The following is a 15,245-nucleotide window of genomic DNA, read 5'->3' on the forward strand; positions in this document are numbered from 1 at the left end:
ATGGGCGCGAACAACTCGAAGAGAAGCGTGGTGGTCGTGGGCGGAGGAGGCGCGGGCTCTAACATCGCCGGCTATCTATCCACCAAACTAGATCCAGCGCAGCACTCACTCATGTTGATCAACGCGCGCCCATTCCATGTGTTCTTGCCCGCGACCGTCCGCATGACGGTCACGACCGACGGGAAGCTCGAGGAGCAGATTCTCATCCCATTCGACCGTGTGATGTCGAAGGGAATTGGAGAGTTCAAGGTGGGCCGCGTGGTAGGAATAGAAAAGGACGAGCGAGGCGGCGGATCGGTTTTATTGGAGGGCGGTGAGAATGTGTGGTATGACGTGCTTGTCCTTGCACCGGGAACGATGTATGAAGGACCGATCGAGTATCCTGACACAATGGAGGCCACTCTGAGACAAATAGAGGCATGGAGAAAGAAGGTTTTACATGCAAACACGATCGTTCTTTCCGGCGGAGGGCCTGTAAATATAGGTGAGTTCTCAGCATCACTCACTACCATCTGATCTACAGTTACGACACATTATAGAATTGTCGGGCGAGATAAAATATTATTACCCGGTGAGTGATTTCTTGCACAGGCTAAGAATCACAGTGCTAGAACAAACCGCCACAGGAGAAGAAAGTGACAATCGTTCAGAGCGGATACCTTCCTCTCAACAGGATCTACCCTGATTACTTCCGGGAGCGCGTCGCTGAAGCCATAACATCTCGCGGTGTCGAGTTTATTTTCAACGACTACTTGGATCAAGATGCAGCCCAAGACGGGTTTGTTACCACGCGCAAGGGCCAAAAGATACCCGCCGACCTCGTTGTAAGCCAGCCGAGATACCAAACATGATGCTTTAGAATTCTTACTTCACCTCAAGATGTCTTCTCATGGAGGTCGACCGAACACAGATTTCATCAAAACTCTCGGGCCAGACGCTGTCACATCCAGAGGCCTCGTACCTGTTACGCCCTCGCTCGAACTTTGTGGACACCCAGGCATCTTCTGTGCCGGGGACGTCCTCGACAACTCTGAGCGCAACACGCTCGGAAAGTATGAAGGTCACGCAAATGTCATCGTGGCCAATGTGTTGAAATGGCTGAAAGGAGAGCCGAGTGACAGCAAATACGAGGGCACGCTGGAGGCCATAGGCATCACGATGGGGAAGGTACGTCACCTGGTACACATTTGACGCCTGTTCACTGATAGATCGTCGTGTGACGACTAGACCGGAGGCGTAACATACCTTGGAGATGGCACAGTGGAGGGAGACGAGTTCACTCGAAAGTACCAAGCTGAAAAACTCTTGGTGCCATATGGAAGAGGGAAGATGGGGTACGGACAGACAGATCTTACAGACACAACAGAGTGACGGAATTGATGTAATTCCATCAACATAAGACTGTTTTTATCTGGCGACATTTGGATCCATGAAGGCGAGTCATAGTTCAAGCGAAACCGTCTGGAACACCACGTCACGGGTAGTCACGATGTGACTCAAGGAGCCTGCGCTTTTCGTTTGTCATCCGTTTGTCCTGTCCTTCACCTTGACCACGACTCCTTTGTTCCTCTGTCTCCTAGTCTCCCTCGGATTCGTCTGATTGTTTTCAGGTGTCGATTTGCAGGAGTCTGGGGCCTTCCCAGTCGCACGCGCGGTAGGTACCAGCGAAACACTAACTCTCTTTTCACAATGGGATTGAACTCGTATAGCGACGAGGTCTGCCTGCTGCGTCTCAAGCACAGAGGGTTTTTTCTCCGCTCGACAACACCTCCTGAAACACTTCAACGCCACTCGCACCCCCCATTCTTCAGCTCCTCGCTACCCCCACCTCGCACGAGCATCCCACGATGGCCTACTCTCAGCCCTTCCCTCTTGCGGCCCCCATAAAACCTCAGCAGGCAAACTATGCCCCGGATCTAGCCGTTCGGCTTATCTGCCCAGAATGCAAAGATCCGAACCCGAATATCATCGAAGAGTTTGGCAGTGGCGACCTCGTGTGCGGTGGGTGTGGCTTGGTCCTCGGTGATCGTGTCGTAGATACACGCAGCGAGTGGCGGGTACGTTGACTCAATCTGTCTTTCTCGTTCCGTTTGTGATCAAACGGTCGAATTAGACGTTTGCGAACGACGAGGGAGACGACCCATCGCGTGTGGGTGCCGCGTCAGACCCCCTCATGGATGGGATTGAGCAGCTGGACACCATCATCAGTTTCCGTGATGGCGGGTCGGGAATAGCGCGAGAGCTGCAGCGCGCTGCGTCGCGCTCTCAGAGCTCCCGCTCGGAGCGTAATCTTCTTTCCGCCTTCCGCGACATCTCCAGCTGGTGCGACCAGTTTTCCCTTCCCAAAACCATCAGCGACATCGCCAAGCAGCTCTACAAGCGCTCGGACGAGGAAAAACTGTTGCGCGGAAAGCCGCTCGACGCGGTCATCGCCGCGTGCATTTTCATCGCATGCCGACAAGCGCACGTTCCCCGCACGTTCCGGGAGATCTGTAATCTCACGCACGTATCGAAGAAGGTGCTCGGCCAGTGCTACAAGGCGCTGGAGCAGGCGTTCAACCTCACCCCTGGTGCGTCGGCACACCACTCGAGCACGCCGGCCATCTCGACCGGGCCCGAGGACCTGCTCGTGCGCTACTGTAACCACCTGGACCTGCCACCGAATGTGCAGGCGATTTGCAAGGATATCATCGTGGAGGCACGTAATCATGGCATTGCGGACGGACGCAGCCCCGTGTCCATCGCTGGGGGGGCGATTTACTTCACGTGCCACCTGCTGGGCAAGGCGAAATCGGCGAGAGATATCAGCTCGGTCGCCGGTGTCAGCGAAGGGACTATCAAGCTGGTATACCGGCTGTACTACGCGGAGAAGGAGAAGTTGGTGAAGCAGGAATGGATCAAGGGCGGCAAGGCGAGCTTGGCTCGCTTGCCTGTAGACCAGTCGGCGAAATAGGACAGCATGGAATTTTCTGTAGGGGGGGTTTGTAGACTAGCCCATGGTATAATGATAGCCGCCGTAGGTCAGTGTAAGTTTCTTTTGACTATGACTGTCCTTCTTCACATGTATCCCTCCTTCTGAATAAAACCATCGTTTAGTTCTCGTCTGAATATCACTGAATGTTTCCTAAAGGTGCACTGCGTCGCGGTAAGACTCCGCTCTATCGACGCGCGATCATCGTCACAGCTGCATCAACAAAATAGGCAGCCGAGGAGCACCAAATCGCCCCAGGCGCTGACCTCATCGGCATTCGCGGCAATGAAGCCTTATCCGGTCCTTGACAGACGACATAAATCATGCATACCTATTCACAAATGAAGTTTGTTTCGAGACACAATCGGCCATGTGTACTGATGTGGGTCAATAAGCACGACCGCCGTGTGGAGTGCAGCCGAGTGACATACGATGACTCGCAAGGATGTTGATGCACGGTTTGAACAGCCAGCGCGGGGTTTTGACTCAGCTCGGAACGGGCTTCAACGGGTGCAGAGGAACGGACCCGCGATCTGTAAAGACCGCATCATACACGCCCCCCTTTCGTCAAGGCAAGAGATCTGCCTGGATGCGGAGATTCGTTCGGCGCAAACCCTGCCCCAGACGATGTGCTCCAGGAGGCCATATGGGCCTGTGCGCCTATTCTGTAGCAGCTGGTGATCCGACGTAGGGGTGCGATATGTAACTCAGGCCTGCAGGTTTCTCCGAAGAGGAGCATCACTCGCAGAGCCGAGTCGTGCGAATGTAAGAGCTTTCTCGCAACAGCAGGTGGATGCATGACCATGCTCGGAAATACTGTATTACGCACAGCCGCATAAGGCTATCAATGACAACAACACTGCACACCACCATCGGGTACACTGACGAAAGTCAATAGAAACGATCATACACGCAGATAAGCAAGAAAAAAAAAGGGAGAGGCTCATCATGAAATGGTAGGACGATCTACCGCCTGCCCTTCCCCCTCTTCTTCCCGTCTCCCCCGCCCTGCTTCCTCGCCAGTGAGACGCTGCCTTGGCCCTTCGAGGCAAACCGCACGGCCTTCCGCACGTTGAGCACGTCGTCTCCGTCCTCCGGCCTCGCTTTTTTAGGCTCGGTTCCGAGCTTGGAGAGGAGTGCCAGGTTGGCGTCTTTCTCACTTTCCACGGATTTTTCTGCGGGGTCGAACTATATCGCAAGAGCAAAGACGAAGGAAGGATATCGAAAATTTTAGAAGTTGAAACTAATAATAATGGGGCGAAGGCTGGCGAGACGAACCTTGCGCTTGACACCCCGCAGCTTCTTCTCGCCCTCGAGCTTCTTGTCGAACTTGCCCATGCTCGCTGTGCTGGTGCGCGTCGTCGCGAGCGTTCGCTCGATATCCTGTTTTCGCTGGTCGCGCTCCCCGGATCCGCCCTGCGCACGGGCAATGTTCTGCAGCCGCTGGCGCTCGTTCTTGGCCACCCGCGCCTTGCGCTCGTCGCGGGCCTCTTTTGATGGGTCGTGGTCGGCCTCTGTCAGAGGAAAGGCGGCCAGTCAGACGTCGGTCAACGCAAGTGCGGCGGGTCGAGGAAGCTGGAAATTGAAAAAAAGGGAGAATGTGCGCACCGGCGTTGGCTGGGACCTCCGAGAGCCACTGCGTCTCCGCCTCGCGGTTCTTCCCGTTCCACCCCCAGCGGTTGACCCAGTCCTGCTTCTCCTCGTCCCAGACCTTCTTGTCGCGCTTCGTCTTGGAGATGCCCTTCGCCTGCGCGAAGCGCTCCCACTTGGTCATGGGTTTTGGTTTGGGGAGCGGCTTCGCGCGCGGGAGCTGCGTTGTCGGGGTGGGGAGCTTTGCGAGGGGGCCATCGGTGGAGGATTGGGTGGGCAGGGAGAAGAGGGCGCCGAGGAGGACTTGGATGCCGTCGCGCGCGGTGGATTGGAGGAAGTCCTCGAGGTTCTCGCTGTGTAGGATGTTAGCTTTGCAGAGACGGCATATTGGCAATATATTTACTTGTAGCTCTCCGCATCTATTGGGTTGAGATCCGTGACTGTTAAGAAGCCGACGTCGACTTCGAGGGGGATGTCTTTTTCGACAGCCACGGCCTTGCTGATATTGCGAAGATATGAGCGGACGATTTTTTTCTGGGCCTGGTTTTTTGACTCACTGTTTTTCTGCCTGAGAGGCGAGGATGTCTGAGACATCCATCGTGAAGTAAAAGTGTTGGTGGGCACAGAGGACGGCGATGGCGAGAGCTCCTCGAAGACGAAGAAGCTATGAACGCCCAATGGAGTCGTCACGTGCTTCAGTGTTACGTACCTGTTCTGCGGTGTTTAGCGCCGACAGCGTTTTGATCTCTCTCTCTCACTCCTCGGATTTGATGTTCCAGGATGCTCCCCTCGCCATACTGCCTTTCTTCCAAGATTTTGTTCTGGGCCTGAGACATGTCATCTGGCCCTGAAACCGCTCTGAAATCAGCTCGCCCCGGTTTGACTGCAGCATCTTCGCGATGGCTGGATCCAGGTCGGAATGCCTTGCAACCCACGAAAATCTGGATTGCACGCAGGTCTCGATCATATCCCGTCGATACCGCCAAGCGCCCTCATGTGTGCGTGATCAACTGCAGCAGTGCGTTCCGATTCAACCTTGTGCGCGAGGCTGCGTGTTTCAACCACTGCTATGTACTCCCGACGGACGTGCCAGCAGGCGGACGGTGCTGGATGGAGCAGCCACGCTGTCGTCATTTTTCTGATTCCCGTCGCCTCGGTTCGACCAGTGGTGGGATCGCCATCCGCTGAACAAGTCACTTGACCATTGTTCCTCCTCTGTGCGTTGCAAACGCTGGCTCTATTCCGTCTGTAGATATCATTTCGAGCACGTATCTTTCTCAGCAGGGTTTCACAGCATTCATACAGAGCGCTCTCATCACTGCAGCTTTTGTCCCGGCTCCTTTTCCGAATGCTGCAGATGGCTCTCTCTCGGTATGACCTCCTTTACTTCAGTATGCTCTCACGGGATCCGGCTTTGATGTCTCCCTTCTGCCATCTTACATACTTTCAGAACGCGTAATGGGCCGAAATTCCCCCTATATCTACCGGTTGTGCTGTAACGACGATATCGGTCCAATAAATAGAACAGTATTAGCAGCTCCTGCTTGACTAGTGCGGTGATGGAGTGGTGGTGGGCGTTGAGAGGCGTCGAATGATCGACAGACTAAAAGTAGTAACATCATTTCATCCTATCTTCGTCCCTCCGGGTCTTCCCCATGTGCCGCGTTCCATGTATTGTTTTGCACCATAATTGCGCAGCCATCTGTATCAGCTTCTATCTGTTCGGCCGTAATATCGCAGGGATTCATAACGCAGCCCTGCAGAGCACGCGCGCGTTGCGAGACTTGGTGTGTAGGTTGCCGTGGCGCACATGGCGAGCGCTGGGAGCGCTCCTTTGTGCGGGTGTACGGGGACGGAGGCTAGTCCGCTGCGTCGGCAAGTGAAGACGGGGGCGGTCGTGCATGGAGATGAATTGTGCGCATGTGGTCGCCGTCCTTCTATATTCCCATCACTCCCAGAAGACCATCCGTCCCCCTCATAAAAGCCCACCCGCGCCGTCGCTGCCCCAGCAGCAGCAGCAGCCCTCGCCATGCTCGTCCTCCCCGCCATCATCCTCGCGGCCCTCGCCCACGCCGCCCCCCACAGCACCCCGCGCCTCAAGGAGCGCGTCCCCGTCCCCCGCAACTGGGTCCGCCTCGCCTCGGCCCCCGCGGACCACACCATCGCCCTCCGCATCGCCCTCCCACAGCCAAGGTTCAGCGAGCTCGAGGCACACCTGTACGAGGTGAGCGACCCCGCGCACGCGCGTTACGGCGCGCACCTGTCCAAAGAGGACGTCGAGGCGCTCGTGCGCCCCCATGCGGAGAGCGTGGACGCCGTCGACGCATGGCTCGCGAGCCACGGGATCAAGGAGAGCGACTGCCATCGCTCGCCCGCGAAGGACTGGGTCAAGGTAGACGTGCCTGTCAGCCTAGCCGAGAAAATGCTCGACACTGTGAGTCTGTCGACTGTTCAAGAGCACCTCTCCGGTCTCGCTCGCGGGCGGCGGCTGACGCGGCTGCGGACAGAAATACCACATCTGGCAACACGCTGATGGCGACACGCTCGTCCGCACGACGAGCTACAGCCTCCCGGAGCACCTGCACGCGCACGTCGACCTCGTCCAGCCCACCACCCTCTTCAGCCGCTTCCGAAAGCACCGCTCCACCATCAGCATCTTCGAGCAAGATCAAGACCAGGCCGTGCCGGCCGCGAGCGCGAAGCTGAGCGCCGCCGCGGCGTCTGACCAGCTCGTCGACGCGAGCTGCAACACGAGCATCACGATCAAGTGCCTCCAGGAGATCTACAACATCGGGGACTACGTCGCGAACGGGACGAACGGGAACGCGATCGGGCTCACGGGGTACCTCGAGCAGTTCGCGAACATCGCGGACCTGCAAAAGTTCTTTGCCGCGCAGCGCCCTGACGCGGTCAACTCGACGTTCGAGACAGTCTTGATCAACGGTGTGTGCTTCGCCTGTGCCCGCGCCCGCGCGTTCGATTGAACGGGGCCTGTCGGCAGGTGGACAGAACGACCAGAATGTCTCGCTCGCGGGCGTGGAAGCCAACCTCGACACCCAGTTCGCGTTCGGCCTCGCGTTCCCCACGCCCGGCACGTTCTGGTCGACCGGCGGCAGCCCGCCCTTCATCCCAGACGAGAATACGCCCACGGACACGAACGAACCATATATCGACGTGCGTTTTGGCAACTCCTTGCTCCACCATTGATGCTGACGCGCATGTGCGCGTGTAGTGGTTGTCGTTCGTGCTTAACCAGACCACCCTCCCGCAAAGTATCTCGACGTCATATGGCGATGACGAACAGACAGGTGACGCCGAATTTCAGTTGTCGCCCTAAGCGACCGCACTGACGCGCTCTGCGCTCTACTACAGTCCCGCAGAGCTACGCTGAGCGCGCATGCCAGGAGTTCGCCCAGCTCGGTAATCGTCCACGCAGCGCCTCACTCCAGCAGAGTTGGCTGTTCTGACATGCTGCGCACGCACGCGTTTCTTAGGTGCCCGCGGCGTGTCGCTGATGTTCAGCTCTGGCGACGGCGGCGTCGGGGACGGCGACTCGGACCCCGCGACGCAGACCTGCATTACCAACGACGGCACGAACACGACGCGCTTCCTGCCCAGCTTCCCCGCGAGCTGCCCCTTGTGCGTGGGCCCCCGCAGTCTCTCGTTGTGTTTGACCTGACGCTGGCGACGTTCGTGCGCGCAGCGTGACTGCCGTTGGCGGGACGCAGCATTTCCCCGAGGTCGCGGTGTCGCGGTTCTTCTCTGGCGGCGGATTCAGCAACTATGTGAGCACGCTCGGGTGTATGTTCGTATCTTTGGGGAGTGTCTCATCTACGATGCGTGTTTTTCCTTCCTTGTAGTTCGCTCGCCCTGCGTACCAAGAGGCGGCGGTCTCGCAGTACCTCGCTACCCTCCCTGAAGGCACCTACGCAGGACTGTTCAACTCGTACGCACCCGTCCCATTTCGCAGCTTCCATTCGCATTCTTACTCCACGATCTAATCAACAGGAGCGGACGCGTATGTCACGCCCGCCGTCTCCCAACTCGATGAGCACTGACTGATAGATGGTCTTACCTCACCCGTCGATCTACCCCGCAGGCCTACCCCGACGTCGCCGCGCAGGGCGATTTTTTCCTGATCTTCTTCCAGGGCCAGACGGGCCACGTCGGTGGGACGTCGGCGTCCTCGCCGACGTTCGCGGGCGTCGTCGCGCTGCTCAACGACGTGCGGATCAACGCGGGACTCCCGCCGCTTGGGTTCTTGAACCCGCTGCTGTACAGCGTCGGCGCGGCCGGCCTGAACGACATCACGGTCGGGAACAACGCGGGATGTGGGACGGAGGGATTCAATGTGCGTGGCGTTTGATGTGCTTTTGCTTTTTTGTGTCTTGTTGATGTTGATGTCGTTGACGTTGGCATTGCATGCTGATTTGGTTCGCTGCTCAGGCGTCGACGGGATGGGATCCTGTGACTGGGCTCGGGACGCCGAACTTTGGAAAGCTGAAGGACATCGTGCTGGCTGCATGAGTCGGCCGTGTTCGTGTAGCGTTGTACTGACCGAGATTCCACCACCACCGGCATCGTTTAACTTACTAGGGATATATCGATCACTGACGGCGGAGGAGGACGGATGGAGTAAATTTATTGGGGATTTCTTTTTGTTTGTTCTGTTGGTGTGTCGGGCGCTCATGGTGCTTCGTGATGGCGACTTTGAGGGTCGTCACCGGCCGCGACCCACCGGCCTCAGCGAATCTGCGCTGCATTTACGGGTGATATTCTTGGATTTGCCCAGTTGGTTGCATAGGAGGGTGGTGCTCGCCGCTGAAGGTGCTCGTGGACATTCGACATGTTCGCTGAGCATGCGAATGCGATGTGTCAATACTGCCTCGATGGGGCGATCGTATTGCCCGAGAGTCGAGTGATAGAGATTGGAAGCTCCGCGCGGTGACTTGCGCCGTCATAGCATCAACAATTGATGGGCGGTACGTTCATCTAGCGGAGTATATGCGGCTGGGCGCGACCCTGCTTGACTTGGATCATATGGCCTGAAAAGCGGACCAAGGGACGGTAAGCGCATGCACCCAGCTGAGTAAGTGTGACTGGCGGGACTACGCTGGCGACACCGACGAGCGTGGGTGTGAGCAAGTCGCGAGCGAAGCGATAAATGGCGCGGGAGTGTTCCTGGACAGAGAACCCGCGTGCATATGCTTCGCCGTTTGTAATGACCGCGCGGGGTATATAAGATCGCGTCGGCTCGCGTCCAAGGGCCCGCACGGTCCTGCTCGTCCGCAGCGCCCGCGTTCACGACGATGCTCGTGCTCTCCCCCATCCCCGTCCTGCTCGCCCTCGCCGCCCTCGCCGCCGCAGCCCCGCGCAGCACGCTCAAGCTCAAAGAGCACATCGACGTCCCGCGCAACTGGGTCCGCGTCGCCGACGCCCCCGCGGAGCACACGATCGCGCTGCGCATCGCGCTCCCGCAGAGCAACTTCGACGCGCTCGAGGCGCACCTGTACGAGGCGAGCGACCCCGACCACGCGCGCTACGGCCAGCACCTGTCCAAGGAAGAGGTCGAGCGCCTCGTCGCGCCCCGCCCCGAGAGCCTCGCCGCCGTGCAGGAATGGCTCGCCGGGCACGGCATCCCCAAGAGCGCGTGCACGCACTCGCCGGCGAAGGACTGGGTCAAGGTGGACGTCCCCGTGAGCAAGGCCGAGGCGATGCTCGACACCGTGAGTGCCGTTCCCTGCTTGAGCGTGCGCGCGTGATCCCGTGACGTGACGCGCGCCGTGCAGAAATACAGCGTCTGGCAGCACACCGTCGACGGCGACGTCCTCGTCCGCACCACCAGCTACAGCCTTCCCGAGCACCTCCACGCCCATGTCGAGCTCATCCAGCCCACCACCATGTTCGGCCGCTTCCGCAGCGCTCGCTCGCTCATCAGCGTCGTCGAAGACGCCCCGGAGTCCTCTGCCTTGAAGAGCCATGTCAAGATCGTCGACCCCGCCTCTGGCACCTCCGTCGATGCGAGCTGCAACCAGACCATCACGATCTCCTGCATCCAGCAGCTCTACAACGCCGTCGGCTACGTGCCCCAGGCTACCAAAGTGAACAAAATTGGCATCACGGGCTACCTCGAGGAGTATGCCAACTTTGCGGATCTCAAGAGCTTCTACAAAGACCAGCGCCCTGAGGCTGTCAACTCGACGTTCAAGGTCGAATTGATCAACGGTGCGTAGTCGTTCTCTGTCCATATATGCGTTGGCTGATGCGGGAATCAGGCGGCTTGGACAACCAGACTCTATCCGCGGCTGGTGCGGAGGCCAACTTGGACGTCCAGTTCGCGTACGGTATCTCTTTCCCTACCCCGGGAACGTTCTGGTCCACTGGCGGCCGCCCGCCGTTCAAAGCTGACACGGATACACCCACCGATACCAACGAGCCCTACACCGAGGTGCGCCCGGCCCGCGTTCCTCCGCCTTGCCTGCCCCCGTTGACGACTTTGCGAATTTAGTGGCTCGATTTCGTGCTATCACACCCAGACCTCCCTCAGACCGTGTCCACCTCTTACGGCGATGACGAGCAGACGGGTGAGCATGAGAGTTTGTTTTCTTCGTAGAGCCGACCGGAATCTCACATTCTTTTTGCTCCCGCGCAGTCCCTAAGAGCTTTGCCAAGCGTGCCTGCAAAGGCTTCGCCCAACTCGGTGCGTCTCCCACCACGACCATATGCACCTGTGGGACTTGAATTCTAATTGTGCATCGCCGTGGCCGCATATAGGCGCCCGTGGTACCTCTCTGATGTTCAGCTCTGGTGACGGCGGTGTCGGCGATGGAGACTCTAACCCTGCGACGCAGTCTTGCTTCACCAACGACGGAAAGAACGCTACGAAGTTCATCCCTCTGTTCCCCGCCAGCTGTCCCTTGTACGTCGGACCTGCCCCTGCACTCTGTAGCCAACATGACATGCTCATCGTGTGCGGGCAGTGTCACCGCCGTAGGGGGGACCCAGCATTTCCCTGAGGTCGCGGTATCTCGCTTCTTTTCTGGGGGTGGTTTCAGCAACTACGTGCGTGCGTTCGTGTGTGTGCGCGCATTCTGTCTGATCAGCCATGCAGTTCTCTCGTCCCGCGTTCCAAGAGAAGGCTGTGACGGGATACCTTTCTGCGCTCCCCAAGGGCACCTACAAGGGTCTCTTCAACCCGTTAGTCTTATCATCCACCCATCTCTTACCCAGAGCTCACCAAGATCTTCCAACAGCGCCGGTCGCGTAAGCCCCCTTAGCACCCCCTACTCGAGCTTTTGGGCCTGACCCCTCTCGCTCAGGGCATCCCGGACGTCGCCGCGCAAGGCGACTTCTTCCGGATCTTCCTCTCCGGCCAGGCCGTCCTCATCGGCGGTACGTCCGCGTCCTCGCCCACCTTCGCCGGCGTCGTCTCGCTCCTGAACGACGCACGCCTCGCGCGCGGCCTGCCGTCCCTCGGCTGGCTCAATCCCCTGCTGTATAGTAAGGGCGTTGCCGGGCTCAACGATATCACTGTTGGGCATAATTCGGGTTGTGGGACTACTGGGTTTAACGTGAGTGGTTTATCTCTGTGTCGTGTGTCCCTGTGCCTGCGAGAGCGATGGCTCGGTCGAGGCCGATGATGATGTTGATACTGATGATGATGTCTGGCGCGCGTAGGTGACGAAGGGGTGGGACCCGGTGACCGGCCTCGGCACGCCCAACTTTGGTAAGCTGAAGGATATCGTGCTGTCGGTCTAGCGGCTGTTGTAAAAACGCTGTTCGTTTTTTTGTTTTATTTTGGCCGTGGACGGGTGTGGACCTGCTATCGGAGATAGGAAATGTTGTTGTATTATTGATGCTTCGCGCTCCTATCGCAGGGCTGTCTGTGTCTGCTAGCTGCGAACGTGAGGTGTGTGTATTTTTTGGTGCGTGTGATAGAGGGACGGATGGCGCTCGCTGTACGGCGTGCAAGATGGAGTGCTTTAAGCTCATGGGACCGTTGCTTGATGCTAACCATAACATATTGTCTCTCGAACGCTCACGTCGTAGCCCATTCTCCCGCTCCCTCATCATGGTACGAACAGGTTTTTCGATCGACGACTGCGGCTGCGCTAGGTCCTTCACACGATTTTTCGCGAACAGCTAAGGTAATACGCCACGCTTTCGTCCCGCAAACTAACAAACGCGCATCTGCGCTCGGGTCGAGGCGAGGACTTCGGGTCAGGACTCCTTGCCGAGAAATGCGATGTCGCTTGGAGATGCCGTCGGGGCTGGGTCTACAGCCAAAAGACACCTCTTGTGCCGTCGCGCAGATAGGGTACGCTTGTTATCTGGTACTTCATCGAGTTCGACTTGGGCTACATAACTTGAGCCAGCTTGGACGCCGTTCCGCCTAAAAAATGAGTTTGCAGGTTCGTCTTGTGCTCACGTTCAGCCTTGATCGCCACTTTCTCTCGTCTTCTGACGTGGCCCCTTTTTTAAGATATTGATCATCGATGCGAATGTGCTCGTCTGGAACGCTTAGGAGGCGATCAGCTTCTAGTGCAGACCAAGGAGAGTCCAGGGCCTCCGTTACGAGGATAGTTGTCATTCATTGTGGGAATCAAATGGTGGCACAGGTCTTGCACGCTTGGTTGTTCCACCTGCTCAACACCGGAGCTCATATGTCGAGAGCAAATATACCCGCGCTTTGGGACCTGTTCTGCACTTCTAACTTCGAAGAAGTTCGGCAGATGAACAGTTTCTGCCACAGATGCTCGCATTGAACGCCACCTTGACGAACACAATCTTGTGTTCAGCCACTGGTACTTTTATGGTCTTGCGCACTTTGTTCGAACGTGACAATTAGTTGTTCACGTCTTTGAAACAGGCATGATTCGGTGAGTGTGGTGTTCCAAGTTGTCGACAGATTGTGACTTTTGCTGTGTAGCTTTGCCTTTTGTTGCATCTTGAGTGTGGCAGTAAGTAATTCAGGGCATGAAGGCGTTGTTCACGCGCCTCAAAGTGCTTTGTTGTACCACCGTGGCGAATGTGGCTTCGCTTGGATGGATTCCTCATATATAAGGGTACGCTCAGCACCCTTCCTCATCTCACTGCCGGTTATTCCTTACCCACCACCACCAAGTTCTTTTCTCCCCTTCCAAGTCATTGCTCTCAATGTTTCCTTACAAGACTCTGTATATCCTAGCCCTTGTAGCGATCACCAATGCCGTGCCTATCACTGTTCACAACTATGCGTTCGTAGCCGTCTCTCGTCGTGTTTGCTGCGTTCTGACCGTTTGATCCGCGTCATGCAGCCTGACGCCCACTTCCCCGCCCGCCTGCGTCGCCAAGGCTTCGCAGTCGCTGACCGCCACTCCCACTAGCATTGCGGTACCCCAGAGCACTGGTGCTTCTGACGACTGTTCTGGCTACGACGATGACGATGGAGCGTACAACACCTCGACTTCTGGATACTATGCGAGGAACATCGGTGGCTTGCCCCGCATTCCCAAGTTCAATATGACCGTCGTCGATGTGGTCACACAATTGCAGAGGAGCTCCGTCATGCGGGCGCCTCTCTTGCGTCGCGCCCACAAGGTGATAATCACACGCATCGCTCAACCAGACCTTCCCCAAGTTGCACAGGAGTGGCAGGACCTCTGCGTACGTCCCCTGTATCTCCTATCCTCTATGCTACTGATCTCTTCCCATTCCAGCTCGCCAGCGGCGGCGACATCTTCACCAACGATCCTTGCGTGAAACTGGCCGGCGAAGACGGCATCAACGCTTTGCTCGCCGGCGACGACCCATGCGCCCAACAGGTGAGCATCCTCGTGTTCTGCGCGGAGCCTCGAAGTCGCTGAACACGACGTCGTCTGCAGGACAACGCCGACGCTATGATCGACTTTGCGAACTCTGCAAACATCACGAACCGCGACGCGCTCGTCGCGAACGCCGTGGCTTACCGCAAGCACCCGCGGAACGCGCTCAACATCAACGGCATCGTGCCGTCCACCCCGTTCTGCCAGAAGGCACCTAGGAACCCCGAACTTCAGGGTCTCGTCAACGCTCAGCTCGATGGCGTCGACCTCGGTTTGTTTGGTGGGCCGAAGTTCCCCATCGTGGCTTTCGGAGCGAGTAAGCCACTTCTGTCGTGATGCGCGTGTGCTCTCATCTGACCGTCATTGAACCGATAGGTGGCACTTGTCCTTTCGGTCAGACTCCGGACGTCTCCACCTGTTCCTGCAACTGAGCGCTGTGCGCTATGCGCCGAAGTGGTTAGCCTTGTCGATAGTCCTTCTTTTAGTTTATTGTGACAATCTCAGCATTGGGGTTCGAACATTCATTGAGTATTGAGTCAAATGTGTGACGCGTGCCCAAGAATATTCTTCAACACAGGTTCTAGACACTAGCTGGGACGATCATGTGTATTGGCGATCTCGTCGACCTTGCAGCGAGATGCTTGTGCGCCCACGGTCCTTGTGAAGTGAATAACAGTGATGGCCGTATGGTCTGGGGGGCGTCGGAATTTCTCTCCAGTTTAAATAGCACCTCTGATGAGCCTATGTAAGAATACACTGTGATGAAGTGTGCCCTAGTGTCGAGAGTGATATCTGTAAGAAGTTTAACCTCACTCTTCATCGTCTTTTTGGGTTGATCCAATACAGAGACCTGCGCCAATAAACCTGAAGCCTCATATGCC

The 15,245-nt window shown here is 57.3% G+C and overlaps 7 protein-coding genes across 7 annotated transcripts; 6 read left to right on the top strand and 1 right to left on the bottom strand.

The window, feature by feature from the left end:
- Positions 1-1,371, top strand: HETIRDRAFT_47094 (uncharacterized protein; the record flags this gene model as incomplete). Its single annotated transcript, XM_009544905.1, has 5 exons — positions 1-484; positions 540-571; positions 627-824; positions 880-1,167; positions 1,228-1,371. 5 exons carry the CDS (start codon positions 1-3, stop codon positions 1,369-1,371), a joined length of 1,146 nt encoding a protein of 381 aa, XP_009543200.1.
- Positions 1,372-1,544: 173 nt separating this feature from the next.
- HETIRDRAFT_471921 (uncharacterized protein) lies at positions 1,545-3,106 on the top strand. The gene is made up of 2 exons (XM_009545140.1): positions 1,545-2,057; positions 2,114-3,106. The coding sequence occupies exons 1-2, from the start codon at positions 1,848-1,850 to the stop codon at positions 2,951-2,953; spliced, it is 1,050 nt and encodes a 349-aa protein (XP_009543435.1). The 5' UTR covers positions 1,545-1,847; the 3' UTR covers positions 2,954-3,106.
- Positions 3,107-3,762: 656 nt separating this feature from the next.
- Positions 3,763-5,163, bottom strand: HETIRDRAFT_471922 (uncharacterized protein). Its single transcript, XM_009545141.1, has 5 exons — positions 5,119-5,163; positions 4,965-5,060; positions 4,580-4,914; positions 4,250-4,485; positions 3,763-4,159 (listed from the first exon to the last, which is right to left on the bottom strand). The coding sequence occupies exons 1-5, from the start codon at positions 5,157-5,159 to the stop codon at positions 3,938-3,940; spliced, it is 930 nt and encodes a 309-aa protein (XP_009543436.1). The 5' UTR covers positions 5,160-5,163; the 3' UTR covers positions 3,763-3,937.
- A 145-nt stretch (positions 5,164-5,308) lies between these two features.
- HETIRDRAFT_408043 (uncharacterized protein) lies at positions 5,309-6,067 on the top strand. Its single transcript, XM_009545142.1, has 2 exons — positions 5,309-5,778; positions 5,846-6,067. The coding sequence occupies exon 1, from the start codon at positions 5,396-5,398 to the stop codon at positions 5,747-5,749; it is 354 nt and encodes a 117-aa protein (XP_009543437.1). The 5' UTR covers positions 5,309-5,395; the 3' UTR covers positions 5,750-5,778; positions 5,846-6,067.
- Positions 6,068-6,590: 523 nt separating this feature from the next.
- Positions 6,591-9,233, top strand: HETIRDRAFT_150764 (serine protease S53; the record flags this gene model as incomplete). The annotated part of the gene is made up of 11 exons (XM_009545143.1): positions 6,591-6,995; positions 7,069-7,504; positions 7,563-7,735; positions 7,794-7,869; positions 7,934-7,981; positions 8,056-8,200; positions 8,265-8,346; positions 8,422-8,507; positions 8,570-8,579; positions 8,661-8,912; positions 9,008-9,233. The coding sequence occupies 11 exons, from the start codon at positions 6,591-6,593 to the stop codon at positions 9,086-9,088; spliced, it is 1,794 nt and encodes a 597-aa protein (XP_009543438.1). The 3' UTR covers positions 9,089-9,233.
- Positions 9,234-9,851: 618 nt separating this feature from the next.
- Positions 9,852-12,451, top strand: HETIRDRAFT_62310 (serine protease S53). Its single transcript, XM_009544958.1, has 11 exons — positions 9,852-10,287; positions 10,351-10,786; positions 10,837-11,009; positions 11,070-11,145; positions 11,214-11,261; positions 11,336-11,480; positions 11,542-11,623; positions 11,673-11,758; positions 11,815-11,824; positions 11,881-12,132; positions 12,239-12,451. The coding sequence occupies exons 1-11, from the start codon at positions 9,871-9,873 to the stop codon at positions 12,317-12,319; spliced, it is 1,806 nt and encodes a 601-aa protein (XP_009543253.1). The 5' UTR covers positions 9,852-9,870; the 3' UTR covers positions 12,320-12,451.
- A 1,266-nt stretch (positions 12,452-13,717) lies between these two features.
- On the top strand, positions 13,718-14,795 carry HETIRDRAFT_449337 (uncharacterized protein; the record flags this gene model as incomplete). Its single annotated transcript, XM_009545144.1, has 5 exons — positions 13,718-13,797; positions 13,858-14,206; positions 14,260-14,364; positions 14,425-14,680; positions 14,740-14,795. 5 exons carry the CDS (start codon positions 13,718-13,720, stop codon positions 14,793-14,795), a joined length of 846 nt encoding a protein of 281 aa, XP_009543439.1.
- Positions 14,796-15,245: the final 450 nt, after the last annotated feature.

This window comes from Heterobasidion irregulare, assembly GCF_000320585.1.
Source record: "Heterobasidion irregulare TC 32-1 unplaced genomic scaffold scaffold_03, whole genome shotgun sequence".
In the NCBI taxonomy this organism is placed as follows: Eukaryota; Fungi; Basidiomycota; class Agaricomycetes; order Russulales; family Bondarzewiaceae; genus Heterobasidion; species Heterobasidion irregulare.